Source organism: Poecilia reticulata, linkage group LG8, assembly GCF_000633615.1.
Source record: "Poecilia reticulata strain Guanapo linkage group LG8, Guppy_female_1.0+MT, whole genome shotgun sequence".
NCBI classification, from domain to species: Eukaryota; Metazoa; Chordata; class Actinopteri; order Cyprinodontiformes; family Poeciliidae; genus Poecilia; species Poecilia reticulata.
The window spans coordinates 10,022,587-10,041,922 of NC_024338.1; the positions used below are offsets into that span (position 1 = coordinate 10,022,587).

A 19,336-nucleotide genomic window follows, 5' to 3' on the forward strand; every position below is an offset into this window, starting at 1 on the left:
GAAAGTATTTGGGAAACAAACATAAATGCAAGACTGCAACAAAGACACGTTAAAGCCCTAATCTAAAAAAAACCCCAAAACAAAACCATGTAATACTTTTCTGTGTATTGTTTTATTTTGTCCATAGATCTTGGACCTGATATTTGCGGACTTTAGTCCATTAATAATAGTAATAATAATAAATAACAAAACTCATATGAACATTTATTAATTAAATTTAGATATGTAATTATTCTGTGTTTTCATGTCCTTGTTTATTCTGGTTAAAAAAAAGGGAAGAATAATAAGAAGAAGTGAGACAAGTCCTTTCACAGCTTTGTTGGGAACGAAGAATTTGCAGCTGATTTAAAATAAATAGACATTGTTTTCCAAAACAATACCACTTTCACAGAGGAAGCTCTATGGAAACAGTTGGCCATGAAACTCCGGTACGCTTTGTTAGAAATTTCTGTTGGGTCAATAAATATCACTATTAATTGATTAATAAGCAGTTGACTTACACTATTGCTATCTATCCATCTGATTGGTTGCCCCCACACCAACTCAAATGCACTCCAATGTGGCTAAAAATGAATACTAAAAGATAAATATGTCACTTATTTAAACCCCTACTTATTTCCAATTGTATTTTATTTATTAAATATATATGGATATGTATTCATAAGAAAAACATAACTATTTTTGGCCCTCAAAACACAACTAGATATGAGCAAAAACAACTTTCAACACTCGCTTTTGTCATAACACTACAGTTCCCGGCATGCAACACACGCACAAAAAAAAAAATATTTATGACCCTGCACGCGATCCTTACAGAGCGTCACGAGTTGCGGGAGTCATCATGAGAAGACGGAAAAGTGGCAGCTATCCCCTGTAGGAGCTGCAATTAGTTGGGGGGGAAAACAAAGCAGAACATCTGTTTACATTCCCAGTGGCGAGCTACCAGCGTCCAACATGGCTAACATCACCAAGAAAGTGTCCTGGTCCAGCCGAGGCGACGAGTCCGGGGCGGCCGGGGAGGAAACCCCGCTGCTGAACGGCTCCGAGCAGTCCAGACCCCTCAGACAGGTACAGCGACCCGGTGGCTAACAGCTGCTCCCACTATAAGCTACATCAGGTGCAAAGTCATGTGTTAAAAAGCGCTGTAAGGTTCTCTTTAATCATGTTTTGAACGCTGCATGGGGGGAATGTTTGCTAGCGGGAAACGGAATGCATCAGCAGGAATCCTGTTTTTGTGATGTCTTATGGCTTTGGTTGCATTTGGACGCAATAACAAGCAACAATAAGCTGGAATCTAAGCAGATTAGCGCCAATTAAATTATGTTATTACTGCGCATAATTAGATCTAGTTACCAGGAAGTGGTTCATATGACAGGATTTAGAAATGTTTGTCCTTGCTATTGCCCCTAAACTAAGATAGTTTAATGAAAATAAGTGATTAAAACTTATTTTTAAGTTTTAATCACTTAAAACTAATATTAATGAAGGTCATTAATATTAGTCAAATCAACCCTAAAAAAATATTTAGGCTTTTAGATCTGCTGAATGCTGATAGATGATAACTTCTAATGAAGCCAGTTCCAGTATCTAAATGCAATGGCTAACAAATAATAAAAAGCATTTAATAATCACCAAAAAGTTAAGTTATTTCAGTGGTCCACTTTATAGACATGTATAGCTTAATTACACACAGTGTGAATTTATCCCGGCGTTTGTTTCTGTTCATTATGATGACTACGGCTGCTGTTTCTAGGTATGTTAATGTAAAGTTAAGTGGAAGAAAAACATTTTGAACACTATCTGTGATAATCTCATTGATTTTGTAAAAAAAAAAAAAACTTAAATCAGTACGGTACATGAATAAAATCAGCTTTTAAACTTTTCTACTACACTTTTTCCTTCCACTTAACTTTCCACGAAGCTACATGGCCACAATGGGCTTCTCTAGTGGTGTGTATTGTCATTCTAGAGGGCGTCAGCAACTGTGCTCCGTATTTACTAAATCTACATCATTTTATAATTTTTAAATTTTTGAATTGTGCTGTTGAAATAGACAAACTTTTCAACGATGTTCTGACTTAGTCAGCTGTATGTTGTCACTTCAGTTTCAAATTCACACACAAAGCCATCGCTCTTTCTGTTGCTGTATGTGGTGTGTGTAGATGTCAAGTGGAAGCACTGTATTTCAGATAGGCAGACTGAGCACGGTGGATTTGGAAGAGGAGATAACCACAGAAGAGGTAAAGTCTGAGATCCGGTCGCCAGTACATTTTTTTTTTCTTCTCCTTTTCCGTGTCTGTCGCTCCCATTCGTCAAGTCCCGGCTTCATCTTTGCCACCTATGAAGAAACTGATTGTGGTGTTAAGCAGGGAGCTCAGATAAATGGTGTAATTCACACAGATTATCGTTAGTCTCAGCTGCTTTCCACTGGATTTGGTTGGACTGAAATCTGGAACAGCTGACACTGTGGCGGCCAGAGCGGCCCAGTGACGGATGAGTAATCCTGCGCGCTTGAAGGGCACATGTCTGATGGTTTCCACTGTGGAGCTCCTTGAGTAATGAATTAATGCAAGGCATGTGTTTCTTACTGTGACCACCCAGAGATCCTGACAGATGAAACCACTGAAGTGGCCACTTCAAACAAGATCCATCTGAAAAAAAGGAAAAATAATCCCTCATTTTTAATCAAACTGGTCACACACTAAATCTAAGCATTTCAAGCTTTTAGGTTGTTTTATGTTGTAAGTTTTTCTTGTTGGCTTTGTATGGTGGTCCAGAAGGGTCAAACTACGTAAATAAAGAACAGATTTAAGAAAGCTAAAGCTGTCGGCTTTGCATAAATTCTGTTTTGTGTTTGTTGTTGTTTTTTTTACTCTTCTGGGCCACTGTAGTTGTGCTATTTTGTTAAATGTCTTTTTTCTAACATCAGGCAACCGATTAGTTTTTTTTTTTTTTTGAGTACGACGTTTGTACTTTTTCTCTTTTCGTATTCACGACTTTTAATAAAAATCCTCCATCATAGATGTTTTGAAACTAGTTTGAAGTTTATTGCATTAACTCCGATTTCAAAAAGTTTGCCAACATTTCCGAATTCAAAATGTTTAATTGACACAGAGGTAAAAAGTTCAAAAGGACAAAAACAGAGCGCCTTCACTGCACTTTGTTCATCCTTTCTGTTATCTTTTGAAAGTGTTGCTCTCTCTTGCCGTTTTGCAGCCTGAAATGATCCATCCTATCTACTGAAAAACGTCCAGTTCACCTCTAAAAACAATTTCTTGATGCATCTGAGTCCACTTGGCCTCACCACGCAAACAGCCGCAGTAAACTGATGCTTTCGGCATCAGTCCAGTCTATAAAAAACGAGAGGAAGCAGATGAAACATCACCCGGCAGTCTGGAAGAGAGAAGTTATAGGATGAGTTCAGACGAATGTAAATAGATTTGTACCAGCTAAAGTTCTTAAAGCTATCGGTGTCCTCTTAGTCTCGGTTTGCTCCAGCTTCATCAGGAATTGATTTTAGGTGCTTTAACATCTCTGAGGAAAATTCTTGATGTCTCCGACACGAACATGTTCGGTTGAACTCCTTGCAACTCACATGAAACTTGAAATTTGTTATAATCTAATGGCTGCTTTTTCCAGCTAATCACGTCGGTCCTGGTGCCTGTTGTGATGTCATCAACCCAAGTAAAACACTAAGTAGAACTAGCAACGTTTTCTCTCTCTATTTTGTGAGATTCTGCAGCGGAAATCCACTCCTTATAACCAAAAGGTGCTTTTATTGTCCGTGCACATTTTTTTTGGAGGGAAGAAAAAATACACAACTGGATGTTATCTTTAAACATTAAATGATTTGTTTTAAAATTATGTTTAACAAAGAGTTAAATTGGTCAGTAAACACAAACAACATGAACTTTTTCCACTAAAATTTGGCTTGACAAGAGAGAAGAAGAAAAAATCAAAACAATCGGGCATCAATCAGCAGTCACAGGACAGGCTGTGACATGTTTCCGTCACATTAGTTTTTCTTTCATTATTAGATGCCGTCCATTTTTCTGGCTGAATGTGACTCCAAGCATGTGGTTTGCTTCACTGTAAACAAAACATTATTTCCAGTGTTTCGTTTGTTTCTGCTGTTCCTGTGAATGAAACCTTTGACCTGTGTGCTGAGGCCTGAGGGGCCAGCAGGCGGGTTAAAGAAGCCCATGCATGTTAGATCTACATGTAGCTGTGACCGGCTTGTTCACATGCATGTAAGTTTCACTTAACAAACCAGCATTTCCTCCTTTTCAAAACCCATATGTATATATATATATGTATGTAACTGGAGATCCAACATGGCTGTATAAATCTTCTCTTGCTTTTAGCTTTTGTGGTGTCTGAATATTTTCACACCAGACAGTTTGGAGGAAATGCTGCTTTTTGCACCGTCATTACAGCTTTCATCAGTCGGTATTTTCTACTAGAAGTGACTTTTAAATGTTTAAAATGTCCGTTTTGTTTGTCTTTGATGCGTTTTCCCTCTTGCAGCTTTTCTGTGTAGAATATTTGACATCAATATTTCAGCTCTTGGTTTTGCGTTCCCTTCCACAGGCCTTTGGTCAGAGGTCGGTGATGATATGATGACCTCTTGTTTTTTTATTTGTCATATGCTGCAGGATTCGGCGAGGGGGCGACCCAAAGAGATCCCTCACAATGAGAAGCTGCTGTCACTTAAGTTTGAGGTAAAACAAGATGCTTTATATTGGAAAACCAACAATGCCCTGGTCGTCTTTTGATGGCTCATATCGGTTTCCGATTTTATTTTCTTTTTTTTTTTCTTTTTTTTTTTTGAGGTTTAATCTGCCTGACTTGACCTATTTTAGATTTCCCTTCACTTGTCTAAACTTTGAAAAATTAACATAAATGGAGAAATGTGCTGCAAGTCTACAGCTAGATTTATTTATTTATTTTTTATTGGAATAGAAACTCGAGAGCATAAATAATATTTTCTGTTTATATATCAAAGCATATATTGCTATGTATGCTTTCAGCTACTTTTAGTATGAAGGGTGCTTTATAAATACAATTGATTGATATTATTGAGAACAAATTATAATTTTTAACAATTTATAATTGTGAAAACCATCTATTGTTTTTCTTCAACTTTGGTACTTTTTTCTCGTCTTTCATATAAAATGCCAGTGAAACATTGAACTTTGTGATTTAAAATGTAAACTTCTGGGAGCCATGAAAGGAGAAATTTGAACATCACCGTATGATTCATTGGGTTGAATTTGACTTTCTATCGTTTTCTCTATTTTTAGAGTCTTGACTACGATAACATTGAAAACCAGCTGTTTCTGGAGGAGGAGCGGAGGATGAGCTTCATGGTGAGTGCAGAACAATGTTGTCCTCTGCATGGTTGCTGCACCTCTGGTGTTTATGCCTCCAGTTCCTGACTTTCCTTTCTCTCTGTTTCGTGCCTCGAGGCTTTTCGCTGCCTGGAGATCAGCCGCTGGGTGATCTGCGGCCTGATCGGCTTCCTGACGGGCCTCATCGCCTGCTTTATAGACATCGCGGTGGAGCAGCTGGCTGGACTCAAATACAAATTGATTAAAGAAAGTATCCTGATGACTTGGTTTAGAAGACAGGAAGTAGCTAAATGGAGACGTACGATAAACATTTTTATGCCTTGAGTTTTTTTTTTGTTTATAATTCACGGTTGGTTGTGTTATTAATTTAATTTGATCACTTCTTTAGTGAAACTGCAATGATTTTTGCATGTTTTTGGTGTCTTTCTGTTCTTTTTACTCTGTTAATGTGTCGTTGATTAGAGCTAGCTTTTAGCTTCCTTGACTCAGAACCTTTACAGATATTGTAAAGTTTACAGAAGCAGGCGGACTGTCCATCTCCCTGCTCCTGTGGGCTGCCCTCAACTCGTTCTGTGTCATGTTTGGGGCCATCATAGTCGCCTTCTTTGAGGTAAAGCAGAAAATTATTAGAGTTCGGAAACAAGTGAGGCTTTCTTATTGGATTCCTGAAGAGTGGAAATGAATTTTGAAGAAGTGCGTTTAAGTCGGGTTGTGCAACTTGTTGACATGGGAAACCAAATCCTTGTTTTTTTTTTGTTTTTTTTTGTGGAAACTGAATATTTCCAAGTGATAAAAGTTGTTTCTTCCGGCTTTCTGTATCTTGCAGCCCATCGCAGCAGGAAGTGGGATTCCTCAGATAAAATGTTTCCTAAATGGAGTCAAGATTCCCAGGGTGGTTCGGCTCAAGGTGCAAACACCTGAAACACACGCGTCCATTTTATTGGTTGGAATCAGACCGGCCTGGTGTATTAATGTGTTCTTTTTGGGTTCTGCAGACTTTGGTGGTAAAAGTGGTGGGTGTAATCTTCTCCGTSGTCGGTGGTCTGGCAGTAGGAAAGGTAAACGGCTTCAGTCTTTCTTATTTCTTGATTATTTTAATGTTAATTTCTTTTTTTGTTTTACATAATTGAATGCTGTTTCTCTATTACACCTGTCCTGTTTACCCACAATCCTCTAGGAAGGCCCAATGATCCATTCTGGTGCCGTTTTAGCCGCTGGCGTCTCGCAGGGCAGAAGCACTTCCTTAAAACGAGACTTTAAGGTCAGGACCTGTGGGATTCTCCATGCTAATCCATTATAGTTGTGGAAAACTCACCTTTTCTTTTCAGTTTGTTTAGTCTCATAAACATCCCAGTTGATTTCTGACTGGCGTCTTTGCTCTTGTAGATATTTGAATATTTCCGGAGAGACACAGAGAAAAGGGATTTTGTTTCCGCCGGAGCTGCTGCTGGAGTTTCTGCTGCGTTTGGAGCCCCAGTTGGTAAAAAACACAAAAAAAGCACCCAGTTCCCCAAACAGCACAATGTTCAACATACTTTATAATTAATCAGCTTTTTTCTGATTTGATGTTATGAGTTAGAAAAGATTTTCTTTCCCTGTTTTTATGTAGTTTTTTCCTTTCTTGCCTCCTCCTTCCTTTTTCTCCTTTTCCTTGTCTTCCTTACATCCTTCCTTTCTTGGGACCTTCTTTCCATTCCACTTTTCTTTCCTTTTGTACTTCATCCCTTGCTTCCTTGTGCCCCTCCTTTCCTCCTTTCATTCCTTGTTTTACTCTACCTCCACTTCTTTTCTTTTTTTACATCCAGCCCTTTTGTCCTGCTGCTCCTGTCTTTCCTTATTTGTTGGCTTGTTTTTTTTTTTTTCATTCTTTCCATGTTTCTGTCCTGTTTTCCTCCTTTTCTTTTTCTTTCTTCTCCTTTTGTAGTGAAGTATATTTCACTTCATGTAAATTCTGTCATGAAGTTTTACTTAAATTTTGATTTAGCTTCTTGAAACATTTGCCTGCGCTGTATAATCAAAATATGCTATAGATGGAAATCCAAAGAATTTAAGTAATTCAGTTCAAAAAGGGACACTATATTCTATATATATATATATATATATATAAAGAGTAAAACCAGCCATTAAATGCCTGAAACCTTTAAGCTAATATATTATGTGTTATATGGGACGGATGGTTTATTTATAGATCACTTGACTGATTCCTCGGTTTCCCTTCCAACAGGCGGCGTTTTGTTCTCTCTGGAGGAAGGAGCCTCTTTCTGGAATCAGATGTTGACATGGAGGATCGTAAGTCACGCGGTCGCTACGTGTATTTCCTACGATGCTTTAGATCCAGAAAGTAAAAAGATGTTAAAAAAATGTCCTCGGTTGGTGACTTTCTTCCTTTTGTCATCAGTTTTTTGCCTCCATGATCTCCACCTTCACGCTGAACTTCTTCCTCAGTATCTATCACAACAAACCAGGAGACCTTTCCAATCCGGGTCTCATCAATTTTGGACGCTTTGAGAGCGAAGTGAGAAACTTTAATATTTTACTGTTTTTTTTTTTTTTGTTGCCAAGTGTAAAACATTAAAACATTGTCTTGTTCACAGGCGATGGAGTATAACCTCTATGAGATTCCTTTGTTTATTGCTATGGGAGCCATAGGTGAGAAAATGTTGATGTTTCTGCCAATATGTGGGATTTTTAATGGCTGTTATAGTTAAATACTAAACCCAGTAGCATGAAGGTTTTATCTAAATGGTTTTTGGTGTCTAAGCGTTTTCTAGTTGTGCACACTGGTGTGTTTGTTCCACCTGAAGAAAAGCAAAACTACAAAAATAAAAATGCACCGATTAGAGGCTTGTGTCTGATTCCTTATCTGAGTTTTACATATTTTGTTTGTTTTTTTTATCAACCCTAACATAATAAATGACACCAACATTCAGAATATTTCTCTCTAGGTTTTCTGATGAAAGGTTATTATTTACTTTTAAGTAATTTTAAGGTAACGTTGCACCGTTTATGCAGGAAAAAGTGCAACGTAAGACAGGTTTTTGCTGTTGTCCGCTGCAAATCTTTCTTTCTTGAGTCGTTTCTACATGTCATAGAAAACACGTTTTCCTTTTAAAAATGATCAGAAATCAAAATTAGGTAGTAAATTGACAATAAGAAAATAAAGTTTTGAATCTTTGCAATCAATTCCCAACCTTTTTTTTAATCTTAATCCAGTGAAAAATCTGATTTTTATCCCCAACAGCTACTAATGACCGGCTCTGAAAGTGACGCTGGTAATGCTTAGTGATGGTGTGTTCACTGATCGGGAATAGGTTGGATTTTTGAGCTTCTGACTGGCAGATTACCAGTTGTATTTGACTGATTTAAACGTTGAGTCAGAAAATCAGTGTAAACACATTTTCATCAATAATCAGTTGAAATAATGGAAATCTTAGTTATTGTAATTATAGACCAAGCATTTTTTGTATTGCATTAAAAGAGATTTGTTTGTGATGAGGGAATTACATTTCTAAATGGTGTAGCAAGGTGGTGGAAGTGTGGTGATGTGGGATTGTATTAATACAAACTAAGGGAAAATTACTTTTGCTTGTATTATTGTTGCATGAAAATCAACCAGAATACTGAAAACTCTAAATCTGTCAGGGCTTCTTAAGATTTTAAAATAACAAATCCAGTTACATTTTCTACTCTTTTGTCATCCAGGTGGAGGTTTGGGAGCTTTCTTTAACTTTCTCAACTACTGGCTGACCATCTTCAGGATCAGGTATGGGCCGGTTTTAGCGCTCGGGCATGAAGCATCAGGCGGGATAACACGTGCATGCTGGGAGATTTTGTTGCATTATTTAAAAAGAAAAAGGGCGTTGGTTAAAGACGAGGAGGTTTTGAAAAGATCTGCTCAGAATATCAACAACGTCTCGTGACTGAAGCGAGTCAGAAATAAAGAGCTCAAGCTCCCAGTAAAACACTTTCCTGGTCCAAAACTGGACGGTGGTAATAATTTAACAAGCTGAAGGATTTATTAGCTTAGAAGGATTTAAATCACTGCAAATTAATTGATTATGAAAATGATGGCAAAGCATATTTTCTTTTGCCTTTGTAATTTTTTTATTTTTTTTAAGAATTGGCGGTTTTAGTGAAAACCATTTACTTAAACTTAGAAAAGGACAACTGTATTCATTAAATAGATGCACATCTTAATTTTAATCCACAGAAAACCTTCTATAGCATCTCTACAACATAAATATAAATCTTTTGTCTTCATGTCTGTTATAGTTTAAACATTTAAATGACACTAAGGTGGTTTGTGTCATAAAACCCCGCTGTCTGTGAGTAAACCAGTTCAACATTCATGACTCATTTTAACATTTTGGACATTTTAAATCTAAATAAATCTCCACAGTAATTTATCACACTATCGCAGTAATACAGTATTCATGTGGTGTGGAGCTGCTTCTAAAACGGTGTAAGTCAGTATGAAACAATCTCTTTAATAAAACCTTCAAACTGACGTGAAAATGATGGACGACTCGCTGGACTTTAAATCTCTAACAAATTCAGAGTATGGATGGATGAAGAGGAAAAATAATCACCAGGTTCCAACTATTCTGGGTTCCTCAGTCCCCTAATGTAATCTACTTATATGTGCAACATTTTTCCTTTTAATAAACACAATTAGGCAGACTTTCCATAGCTTAGAAAGAGGCTGCAGGAAATTCATGAAGATTCGTGCTATGCAAGAAAAAATGGGGGGGGGGAATGTGATATTTCTATCTGAACTTTTAAACATTTACTCTGATTCTGGTGGAGCACAAAATGTTGCAGATGTAACCCTTTGTTATCAGTTATTATTTAAATGCAAGATGAACGTAAAGTTTCCATTTCACTATCAAATAAAGTGTTAAAAAGTGATATTCAGTTTGCTGTTGCTCAGCCTTCCCTCTGGAAGCGGGAATCCAGATATAATTTATGAATTGTCAAAAGCGTCTTTGTTCTGTGTTGTCACCATAATGAGTGATGAATTATATCTGCGTATATTTAACCTGACTGGGTAAACCTGTTTCTAAAAATACCCTCTCCTGTCCGACGCAGTGACTGTAAGGAAGTGAGTTTCTCAGTGACTTTATCTCACAGACATTCCAGCGGACGCTCTGCCAGATCCAGCTTTGCGTTTCCCGTCAGCGGCTCCTCCTGACCCGGGAAAGTCCAAACTGGTGTGGGAACATTTCTAGAAACCCGATTTACGTTTTGGTTTCTCCGTCAGGTACGTCCATCGGCCATGTTTGCAAGTGATGGAGGCCATGCTGGTCGCCGCGGTGACCGCCACGGTGGCTTTTGTCATGATCTATTTCTCCACCGACTGTCAGCCTCTGGGGCCCGACCACACCGAGGAGTACCCACTGCAGGTACACACACACACACACACACACAGACACACTGCTGGGGAGATGCAACACACAACCTGTTTCAGCTTCCTGAAGATTTAAGAACGTTAATTTCGAGCAGACGTCTGTCCAGATGAGTTTTGTCATAGTGAATCTCTGCGGTTTCCCTTTTTGTCAGTTTCATTTCTTTAAGCTTCGTTGGCGGCGGCGTTACAAGATCAACGCTGGAGAAGGAACTGAAGAGTAAAGAGCTTTTCTCACATCAGCAAGTTAGCTTTTTGATGTGGTGGATGACTCAGCGATTTATAAATGTGGAGATTTAATGCCGTTTCCTTCCCTCGTTTCCCTATTCATGTTTGATTTTTTTTTCTATATTAATTCCTTCATTTTCTTGTCCAGTTGTTCTGTGCAGACGGAGAATATAACTCCATGGCCACAACCTTCTTCAACACTCCTGAGAGAAGCGTGCGGAGTCTCTTCCACAATCCAACAGGTAAAAACCACATGATGGTTGCTACGGTAACCATAATGCTGTAATATGTTTTTCTCTGTTAGCCTTTAAGTTARCTGTTGTTGAGGAAAAGCCTAATGGCGTTCAGCAGACTGCTAGTGGGAGTTTTATGCCATCTACCAGTTCATATAGGGCAGGTGTGTGGGCTGTGCACAACTAGCAGGTTCTTCCACTTGAGCTGTGGATCTCTGCAGCTCCTCCAGAGTTAGCATGTGGCTCTTGGCTGCTTCTCTGGTTATTACACTCCTGGCTTTTTATTTTAGGTGGGCGGCCAATTATGCTTTAGGGTTTACAGTTCTTCCATCAATCGAACAGTTCTTCCATCAATCGAACGTTCAAATGCATGCCACACTTTTCAGATTTCTATATGTAAAAAAATATATATATAGAATGTTGCATTGTTTTTCTTCCCCTTCAAATTTATCCACTACTTTTGTTTTCCACGTAAGGTCTTGATAAAAATTAAACTTTATTAGTTGTAATGCGACACTGTGGATGGTTTATATAGCAAAACCTTCAGTTAGATTATTTAAAGTTAAAGTTTATTGATTTTGTTTTTAATAGTTTGTGTTTTTTTTCTTCCCTTCTGTAGTAATTAAATTTAAGTTTTTAATTGTTTGTCTTATTTTGACTCCTCTCTGTGGATATTGAATAATGCAATGGTGTGAAGAACAATAATTWAAAAAAAACTTGAAGCCTCAAGTATTTGCTGAAACATGCAGTATATAAATGATGAAAATGTTGTTTACTTTCCAAATGGTCCATCGCTCTAAACTGCAGGTCAGAAAAACTCATCAACTTAATGAACCGTCACTTGAAACAACTTTTTCTTCCATCTGAGTTGTTTTTGTGTTATTTAATCTCTTTGCCTCCTGGTTTCTTGGCTTTGAAGGAACCTACAACGCTCTGACTCTGGGTCTGTTCACACTGACCTACTTCTTCCTGGCGTGTTGGACCTACGGCCTGGCGGTGTCTGCCGGCGTGTTCATCCCGTCTCTCCTGATCGGAGCAGCCTGGGGGCGGCTGTGTGGAATACTGCTGGCCTCCACTACTTCTACCGCCTCAGTTAGTGCTCAACACACACACACCTTTTTGTCTGCTGGAACATTGGCAGCCATATTTATTGACACTTCTTATGAAGATGTGAACCCCCCAGGCCCCCACCCCCACCCTAAAAAAAACCTTAGAATGATTCAACTTTTATTGCAACAGTGTTATCTGTCTTCTCTTTGAGARCCTTTAATTTCAGTACTTTTATTAAAATGTTAAGACAAAACATACACACAGACACTCTTCAATCCTCAAAAATACACGCTGCTTCTAGGAGTTTCTAACTTGGTAATCCATCAGTTCCTGTTTCTGTCGGCAACTGATGCAGTATATAAATGATGAAAATGTTGTTTACTTTCCAAATGGTTCCAAACGATTTATGCATAGCTGACATAATTTGATGCGACACAGAGGTCTGTTTCTTTCAGCCTCTTCTGGGCCGGAAGTCGCCCAGATTGATCTTGACAACAGGCGAAGTGTGCAGGATTTTAAGGGAAGTGTGGCAGCTTGAGGTCTGAAGTCTCCATGACTTCAGACCTCAAGTCTGAAGTCACGTTTGTCCTACAATCACAAACGTATATTTTGCCAAGTTTTGCTGCAACTTTTTGACGGTCTCTGCTTGTTTCAAAGGTTGAATAAGTGGGGGAAAAAACACTATTTTTATTCTCTCTGAATGTTTATTTTGCGCATCTTCACCATGGATGCTGATGAGTCACTACAGGATTCCTCCTGACTCGCTTCCTCGTTTTTTTCTTTGTGTCTCTTCAGTTGTGGACTGACCCTGGTAAATATGCCCTGATTGGAGCTGCTGCCCAGTTAGGTGAGAGACTCCAGTGTTTCGTTTAGTTCTTCTTCTGTGACGTTCACAAATGAAATGAGTTAAAACGTAGTAACGCGCTGCCACCTGCAGGTGGCATCGTGAGAATGACCCTCAGCTTGACGGTCATCATGGTGGAGGCGACGGGCAACGTCACGTACGGCCTTCCCATCATGCTCGTACTCATGACCGCCAAGATAGTCGGAGACTACTTCCAGGAGGTAAGGAGGCGACGCACGCTGGYGTYGATTAAAAACTCAAATCAGTAGTTTTCTAATTCCAGACGAGGCAGTGGGGGGTATGATTGTCCTGAGTAAAATTTGGACTGCATTTTAAACAGGAAAGCTGTGTTTTTTTTTGTATTAAAACACATTAATCTTTGACATTTATTTATTTTCACACATGAAAAACTTTGTGAAAACAGTTAAAAGTTGCATCTCCTCCATGTTTTATCCCCCCCCAATCATCACTGTGTTTTTGAGTATGGAAACGTACGCAAAAGAATCCATTTCTCYGTTTCCTTTAGCCAGCTGACCAGCCATGTGCAGCAACAATTTGGGAAGGGATTCTTATGCCATGATTTAAAGAAAATTGAGGTCATTCTGTCCCTTTCTCTGATTAAAGGGACCTTTAAATGAACAATATGATGGAAACATCTCGTTCTGTTTCGGTCAGCTTTTGAAAATGCAAAACAATTTATTTGGTCATTAGGGATGCTTACATGGAGATATTTAGGTATAATACACTTCAGAGGAACCTGAGATCTAATTAGAGCTCAACTGTTCACTAGAAACTACCCATAAAAATGTGCCATGCTTGTCGTATTCTCTGTCTGTCTGTACTTTTTAAAACAAATTCATAGCTGGCATTTTTCATTCCATCTTTTCCTGTTACCGCAAACCTCTCGAGTGTGTTTTAAAACCACTGTGTGTGTGCCTCAGGGCTTATATGACCTCCACATCAAGCTGGGAAGCGTTCCCTTCCTGCACTGGGAGGCGCCTGCCACCTCCCACTGGCTCACCGCCAGGTAGGTCCTGCCTGACGTCTTGAAGGCTTGTTAACAAATTGCTAATGTATGACTCTTCGCTAATCTGTTACACATTGAAGCATGCAAGGTTTTCTCATCCTCCCTCCTTTTTTGTTCACGCTGCCTTGCAAATATTTTCATTCCTTCACGCCAAAACATTCAGATTTTTCCCTCCACTTTACTTTAATGCAACGTTCTGTTTGTATGTCGCCTAAAAATATTAAACGATAAAGTTTGAGGTTGTGGCGTGACTGAATGAAAACTGTTCCAAATGTACGAATGCTTTTGCATAGATTGTATATTCTTTGAATTCTTTTCTGAGAGGAGCCTTTGTCCTCTTCTAATTTGTTTGTCTTTCTGTGTCCATCCCTTTCACACCCAGGGAGGTGATGAGCTCACCGGTCACCTGCCTGAACAGAATAGAGAAGGTCGGAACAATCGTCGACACGCTCAGCAACACTTCCACCAATCACAACGGCTTCCCTGTCGTCGTGCAGGTTTCTGGTGATGACGAGGTATTGTTTGATCTGGCGACTGACAGAAATGCATGATGTACACGCACATCCTTGAAAAGTCTTACATTCCTGTATCTAAAGTTAAGGCCTTAAAATGTCTTAAATTTATTTAAAAAGTAATTTGGCCTCAAAATTGGTCTTAAATTGGTTTTAAATAGTCCTGTGGTGGCAGGACTATTTAATGTCATGTGAAATCTCTCTTTCTTGTTTTTCTCATTTGTGTCGCCTCTTTATTGCCCTCCATGAATCGAGTTAGTTGAGGCTACTGGTAATTAGCGGCTAATATAACCTAGCTAACTAGCATATATAAAGCACAACCCATTGGTTCTGGTTCCTGTAGTGGAAATGAAGGAAGACAGAAGTGAGCTAGCTAGCTAAACAGAAGTGAGCTAGCTAGCTAAAAGAAGTGAACTAGTAAACTAAAAAAAGTGAGTTAGCTAGCTAGAGAAAAGTGAGCTAGCTTAGAAAATGACCTAGTTAGCTAAAAAGAAGTGAACTAGCTAGCTAAAAAGAAGTGAACTAGCTAGCTAAAAAGAAGTGAACTAGCTAGCTAAAGAAAAGTGAACTAGGTAGATAAAGTGAGCAAGCTAGCTAAAAGAAGTGAACTAGTTGGCTAAAGAAAAATGAACTAGGCAGATAAAAAAAAGTGAGGTAGCTAGCTAGCTTTTTTGTGTCCATTATGGCTTAAATGCAAATTTATCTCCAGTTAGCTGGACGGTGTTTGTCTTTGATAATTTCTGTTGCAACACTACATTCATTCTAACACAGGTCTTATATTTCGTTCAGAATTATGTTAAAAATTCTTAACTTTCAGTTGTTGAAACCCTGAGATGCTAAATTATAAGTTACAAATTGTGTCTTCCAGCCTGCTAAACTCTGCGGCCTCATACTCCGCTCTCAGCTCATCGTTCTCCTCAAGCACAAGGTAAAAGTCAGAGACGCATGTCGCTGTGCAGAGAATAAGGCGGATGATAAATTTCCTGTGATTCGTCTTTTGTCAGGTGTTTGTGGAGCTCGCCCGCTCCCGGCTCACTCAGAGGAAGCTCCAGCTGAAGGATTTCAGGGACGCCTACCCCAGGTTTCCCCCAATCCAGAGCATCCACGTCTCTCAGGACGAGAGAGAGTGCATGATGGACCTCACCGAGTTTATGAACCCAACTCCCTACACCGTTCCACAGGCGAGGGACACGCCACCCTCGTTCATCTTCTCAAGCTTATGTGTGTGAATATGAATCCTGACCTGAAATCCTTCATTTGCAGGACACGTCGCTTCCTCGCGTGTTCAAGCTGTTCAGAGCGCTCGGACTCAGACATCTAGTGGTGGTGGACGATGATAACAGAGTAAGTGTGTTGAGTATTTTAGTCTGAGCCTTTTCACATCAGCATTTTACTGGGATTTTAGAGCAACACAAGGAATAAATGATTATGGAACAGAAGGGAAATGATGATTTTTAAAGACCATATGTATATTTTTATGTTAAAAAGAAGTTTGGATGCTTTTGTGCTACATACAGGAAACCATTTCTTTACTATTCTGCACTACGCAGCATTTCTCTGTCACGTTAAATTGCTAAGATCAGTCGTTCAGATGTAACGTCTTGATTTTTGTCGCTGCACAGGTGGTCGGACTGGTGACCCGGAAGGACCTGGCCAGGTATCACGTGGGTAAACACGGACTGGAGGAGCTCCATTTGGCTCAGACATAGTACACACACACACACACTGATGGACATGAACACACCTGATGCCTCAGAGGCCACCAGCCTTCCTGCACACCTGAGCGATGCATTGTGCTCCAGCACAGCGATTTCTCTCCCGCCTCCCCGTGTGAAATAAACAAAATGATTGTGTTTCTGTCGTTTAAGACTTTAAAAACTTTTCACTTGTTTTTGGTTACGTTTATTTCCTTTTGCCTAATTTTTTAAAACTTAAATCATCGTGTTTTCCATCATGCTCCAGGTCACATTAAATCGAAACAACAGGATCACTTCAAATCGAAACTGTTTATACAAAAGGTTTTATTTCCACTCCCCTCTGGTGAAATGTAACCAAACCCGTCGCGGGTCGGGTTTGGTTTGGCTGAAGGGGTAAATCATAAATCAGGTTTGTGTCTGTCTTGTTTTTCACTCCATCATTTTAACATCGAAGGATCTCATGCTGTTGAATCCCAGAGTTTAAATCCTCTTTTTTTTTTTTTTTATTTTAAGTTCAGATTATTGATGTATTGCGTGTTTTGAACTGAGAGAATGATGTTATTTATTGATGTCAGAGATCTGTTTTAACTTAAAGAGAATAGTCCGGGCTCATGCAAAGTCGAAGGTCTTATAGTTTTATGTCCCATTTTTGCCTCTTTTTCTGTTTGACATGCACAGATGACATTACTACTGAGAGCAAAAGCTAAAGGTACGAACTCGTCTTCTTTAAATCACCTCTCAAGATTTTCACTTTCACCTTTTTTCTGTGAAAGTCGTTTAAGTGTGAAGATCCGCATCATGAAGCTTTATGTGAATATTGTCAGAACCAGAAAATTCAATGTTTGATTTTTTTTTTTTTTTTTTTTAAATGTCAGTTTGTGCTAAGTGTTCCAGTATTAATATTTTGTGCACTTCATTGTAAAACCACTTTGTTTTTTTCTTTTAATGTATAGAACATGAAAATGTTTACTGAGCTCTATTTTATAACTACTAAGAAAATGCCTTTTTGTGAAATAATAAAGTTGGAATCTATCCTTTATAAAAGTTACTTTTATTGGAGACAATAAATGATGGTCATTCTTGTAAATACAAAAAAAGTGAAACGGAGATATTAATGGTGTTTGTGAAGAATTACCCATTTCTGCTTAAACGTTCAGATTTATTTTAATACCCCATCAAACCACCAGAGGGCGCACATGAGCCACCTGTTGTCTTATCGTTTGAGAAACAGAAGAAAAGATTTTAACATCGTCTTAACTTTCACGTATCAGGAGCTTCAGGTTATTTAATCTTTTTTTTTACTTTTTTTTTTTTCAAAATGAAAATATGACCATAAATATTAAATGTAATTCTCAATAACAAACTTAATATAATATTGTGCTTTAAAGCTACACTTAGGTGAGATTCCTAAATGTAGATGGTTGAGTTGCTACTGCAAACATAAATGAATGAATTAATACAATAAAATGTCTAACTGAGCTCAAACACTACTGATGAATGTTGACCCAATATTCTTTACAGACGCTATTTATGCTCATTCTGCAGTGTCTGTTAGATTTAAGTCCAGACTTGGATCCAAAATGTCATTTAATATTTTTWATTGAGTCTAATTTGGATCATTTCCCTCTTGCATCAGCAATGTTAATGTGTTTAAGGTTTTTTCTGGTGATTCTCTTGCAAGGTTTTCTGGTGAAGATCAAAATGTTTGATGCATTTCTTGGGTGGAGCCTTTGACTCGTCTTATTGATGAGTCGAGTCGTGCTTTCCACATAAACAAAGAAATGCTTTTCCTCACTATATGCTCTTAGAAAACCATTAGGCCGCTGCTTACGCATGCACCCCCAAATTTATAGCTTACATTCTGATTGCGTGTGTGTGTGTTTGTGTGTGTGTGTGTGTGCGTGTGTGTGTGTGTTTGTTTGAGATAAAAAGCAATTACCGTAGCTCACGTAGAGCCTAATGGAAATACACCACACCAAATCAATGCAGATTAAACCTGCATGTGACATCGGTTTGTGAATCCACTTTAAGGTAGAGATCATGATGCAGGAGGCCTGAATTTCCTCCGTTTATTTACATTTCATTTAGCTGCTGTTTGAACAAACAACAACTACTTCTTTTGGGATTTTCCAGAACCAAGGAGGAAAAAAAATCCTGCAATTTCCCTTGAAACTTTTTTTCACAGCATGTCTACATGGTTAAAATTAAAGCTGATTTCGGCTTTAATTTGACTCGCCACACTTAACAACCAGCACAACATCAGATATTTTCAGACGATTTCAAAACTATGACTCTTTACTGACCCAAATGAGGCCATCTTATGAAGACAGCGGTTCATTAAATCATCCAGCTGAGGGTTTTAAAGAGGAATGATGAACCCTGGGGGGCCCCTTACGCTAAGGCACTATTTATAGCACCGTCTGAGGTTGGCCTGTTCGAGCACATGTTTTATACATCTCAATAACCCCCGTCGGGGCCCACCGTGTCGCTGATTTACGTTTTCATAATGCAACATGAATGTAATCACTTTACAGCATCGGCTGCGTTTTCGCTCGCCAGGGAACCGAGCGGAGGAGGGCGGTCGYTATGAAATGGAGACGTGTTCAYTCAATCCGACTGAGATCATTTAGATTCAACACTACAGTTGAGTAGTTACACGGGACAAAAAATGTTTAATCTGTATAAGAAAAAAAAAAGAAGGTTTTTCTCCCTTTTGGCAATTCTCTACAAAACGTGTTGGTTTTGTTTTGTGTGTGCACCCTGTGGTGAAGTGGTTTGAACCTGCTACCTTCATCCTGACCGATCCAACCTGGAAGTTTCCGTCGAGTTCAGGAGGAAACGGGAAGCTGRACCAAAACACGACMCTTAGATCTGTGCTGCATCATCAAGCCTCATTTGAGGACATTTTGACTCTGACATCAGACAGCAACTCGCTTTGGGAAACGACAGGTAGCGGTGCCGTCTCAGGCGACGGAGTTACCATGGCGATG

The 19,336-nt window shown here is 38.9% G+C and overlaps 1 protein-coding gene across 2 annotated transcripts; it reads left to right on the plus strand.

Annotated features, from left to right (window-relative positions):
* The first annotated feature begins 807 nt into the window (after window positions 1–807).
* On the plus strand, window positions 808–17,394 carry clcn7 (chloride channel 7). 2 transcript variants are annotated; one of them, XM_008415713.2, is made up of 25 exons: window positions 808–1,068; window positions 2,163–2,240; window positions 4,656–4,721; window positions 5,304–5,369; window positions 5,469–5,601; window positions 5,852–5,961; window positions 6,178–6,258; window positions 6,347–6,409; window positions 6,529–6,612; window positions 6,738–6,831; window positions 7,576–7,640; window positions 7,750–7,866; window positions 7,946–8,000; window positions 9,054–9,114; window positions 10,612–10,753; window positions 11,132–11,225; window positions 12,136–12,308; window positions 13,062–13,113; window positions 13,204–13,331; window positions 14,052–14,137; window positions 14,520–14,652; window positions 15,518–15,577; window positions 15,654–15,830; window positions 15,913–15,993; window positions 16,272–17,394. In XM_008415713.2, the coding sequence occupies exons 1-25, from the start codon at window positions 955–957 to the stop codon at window positions 16,356–16,358; spliced, it is 2,400 nt and encodes a 799-aa protein (XP_008413935.1). In that variant the 5' UTR covers window positions 808–954; the 3' UTR covers window positions 16,359–17,394. The 2 variants fall into 2 exon arrangements, with proteins under 2 accessions (XP_008413935.1, XP_008413938.1); XM_008415716.2 differs by lacking the exon at window positions 2,163–2,240.
* Window positions 17,395–19,336: the final 1,942 nt, after the last annotated feature.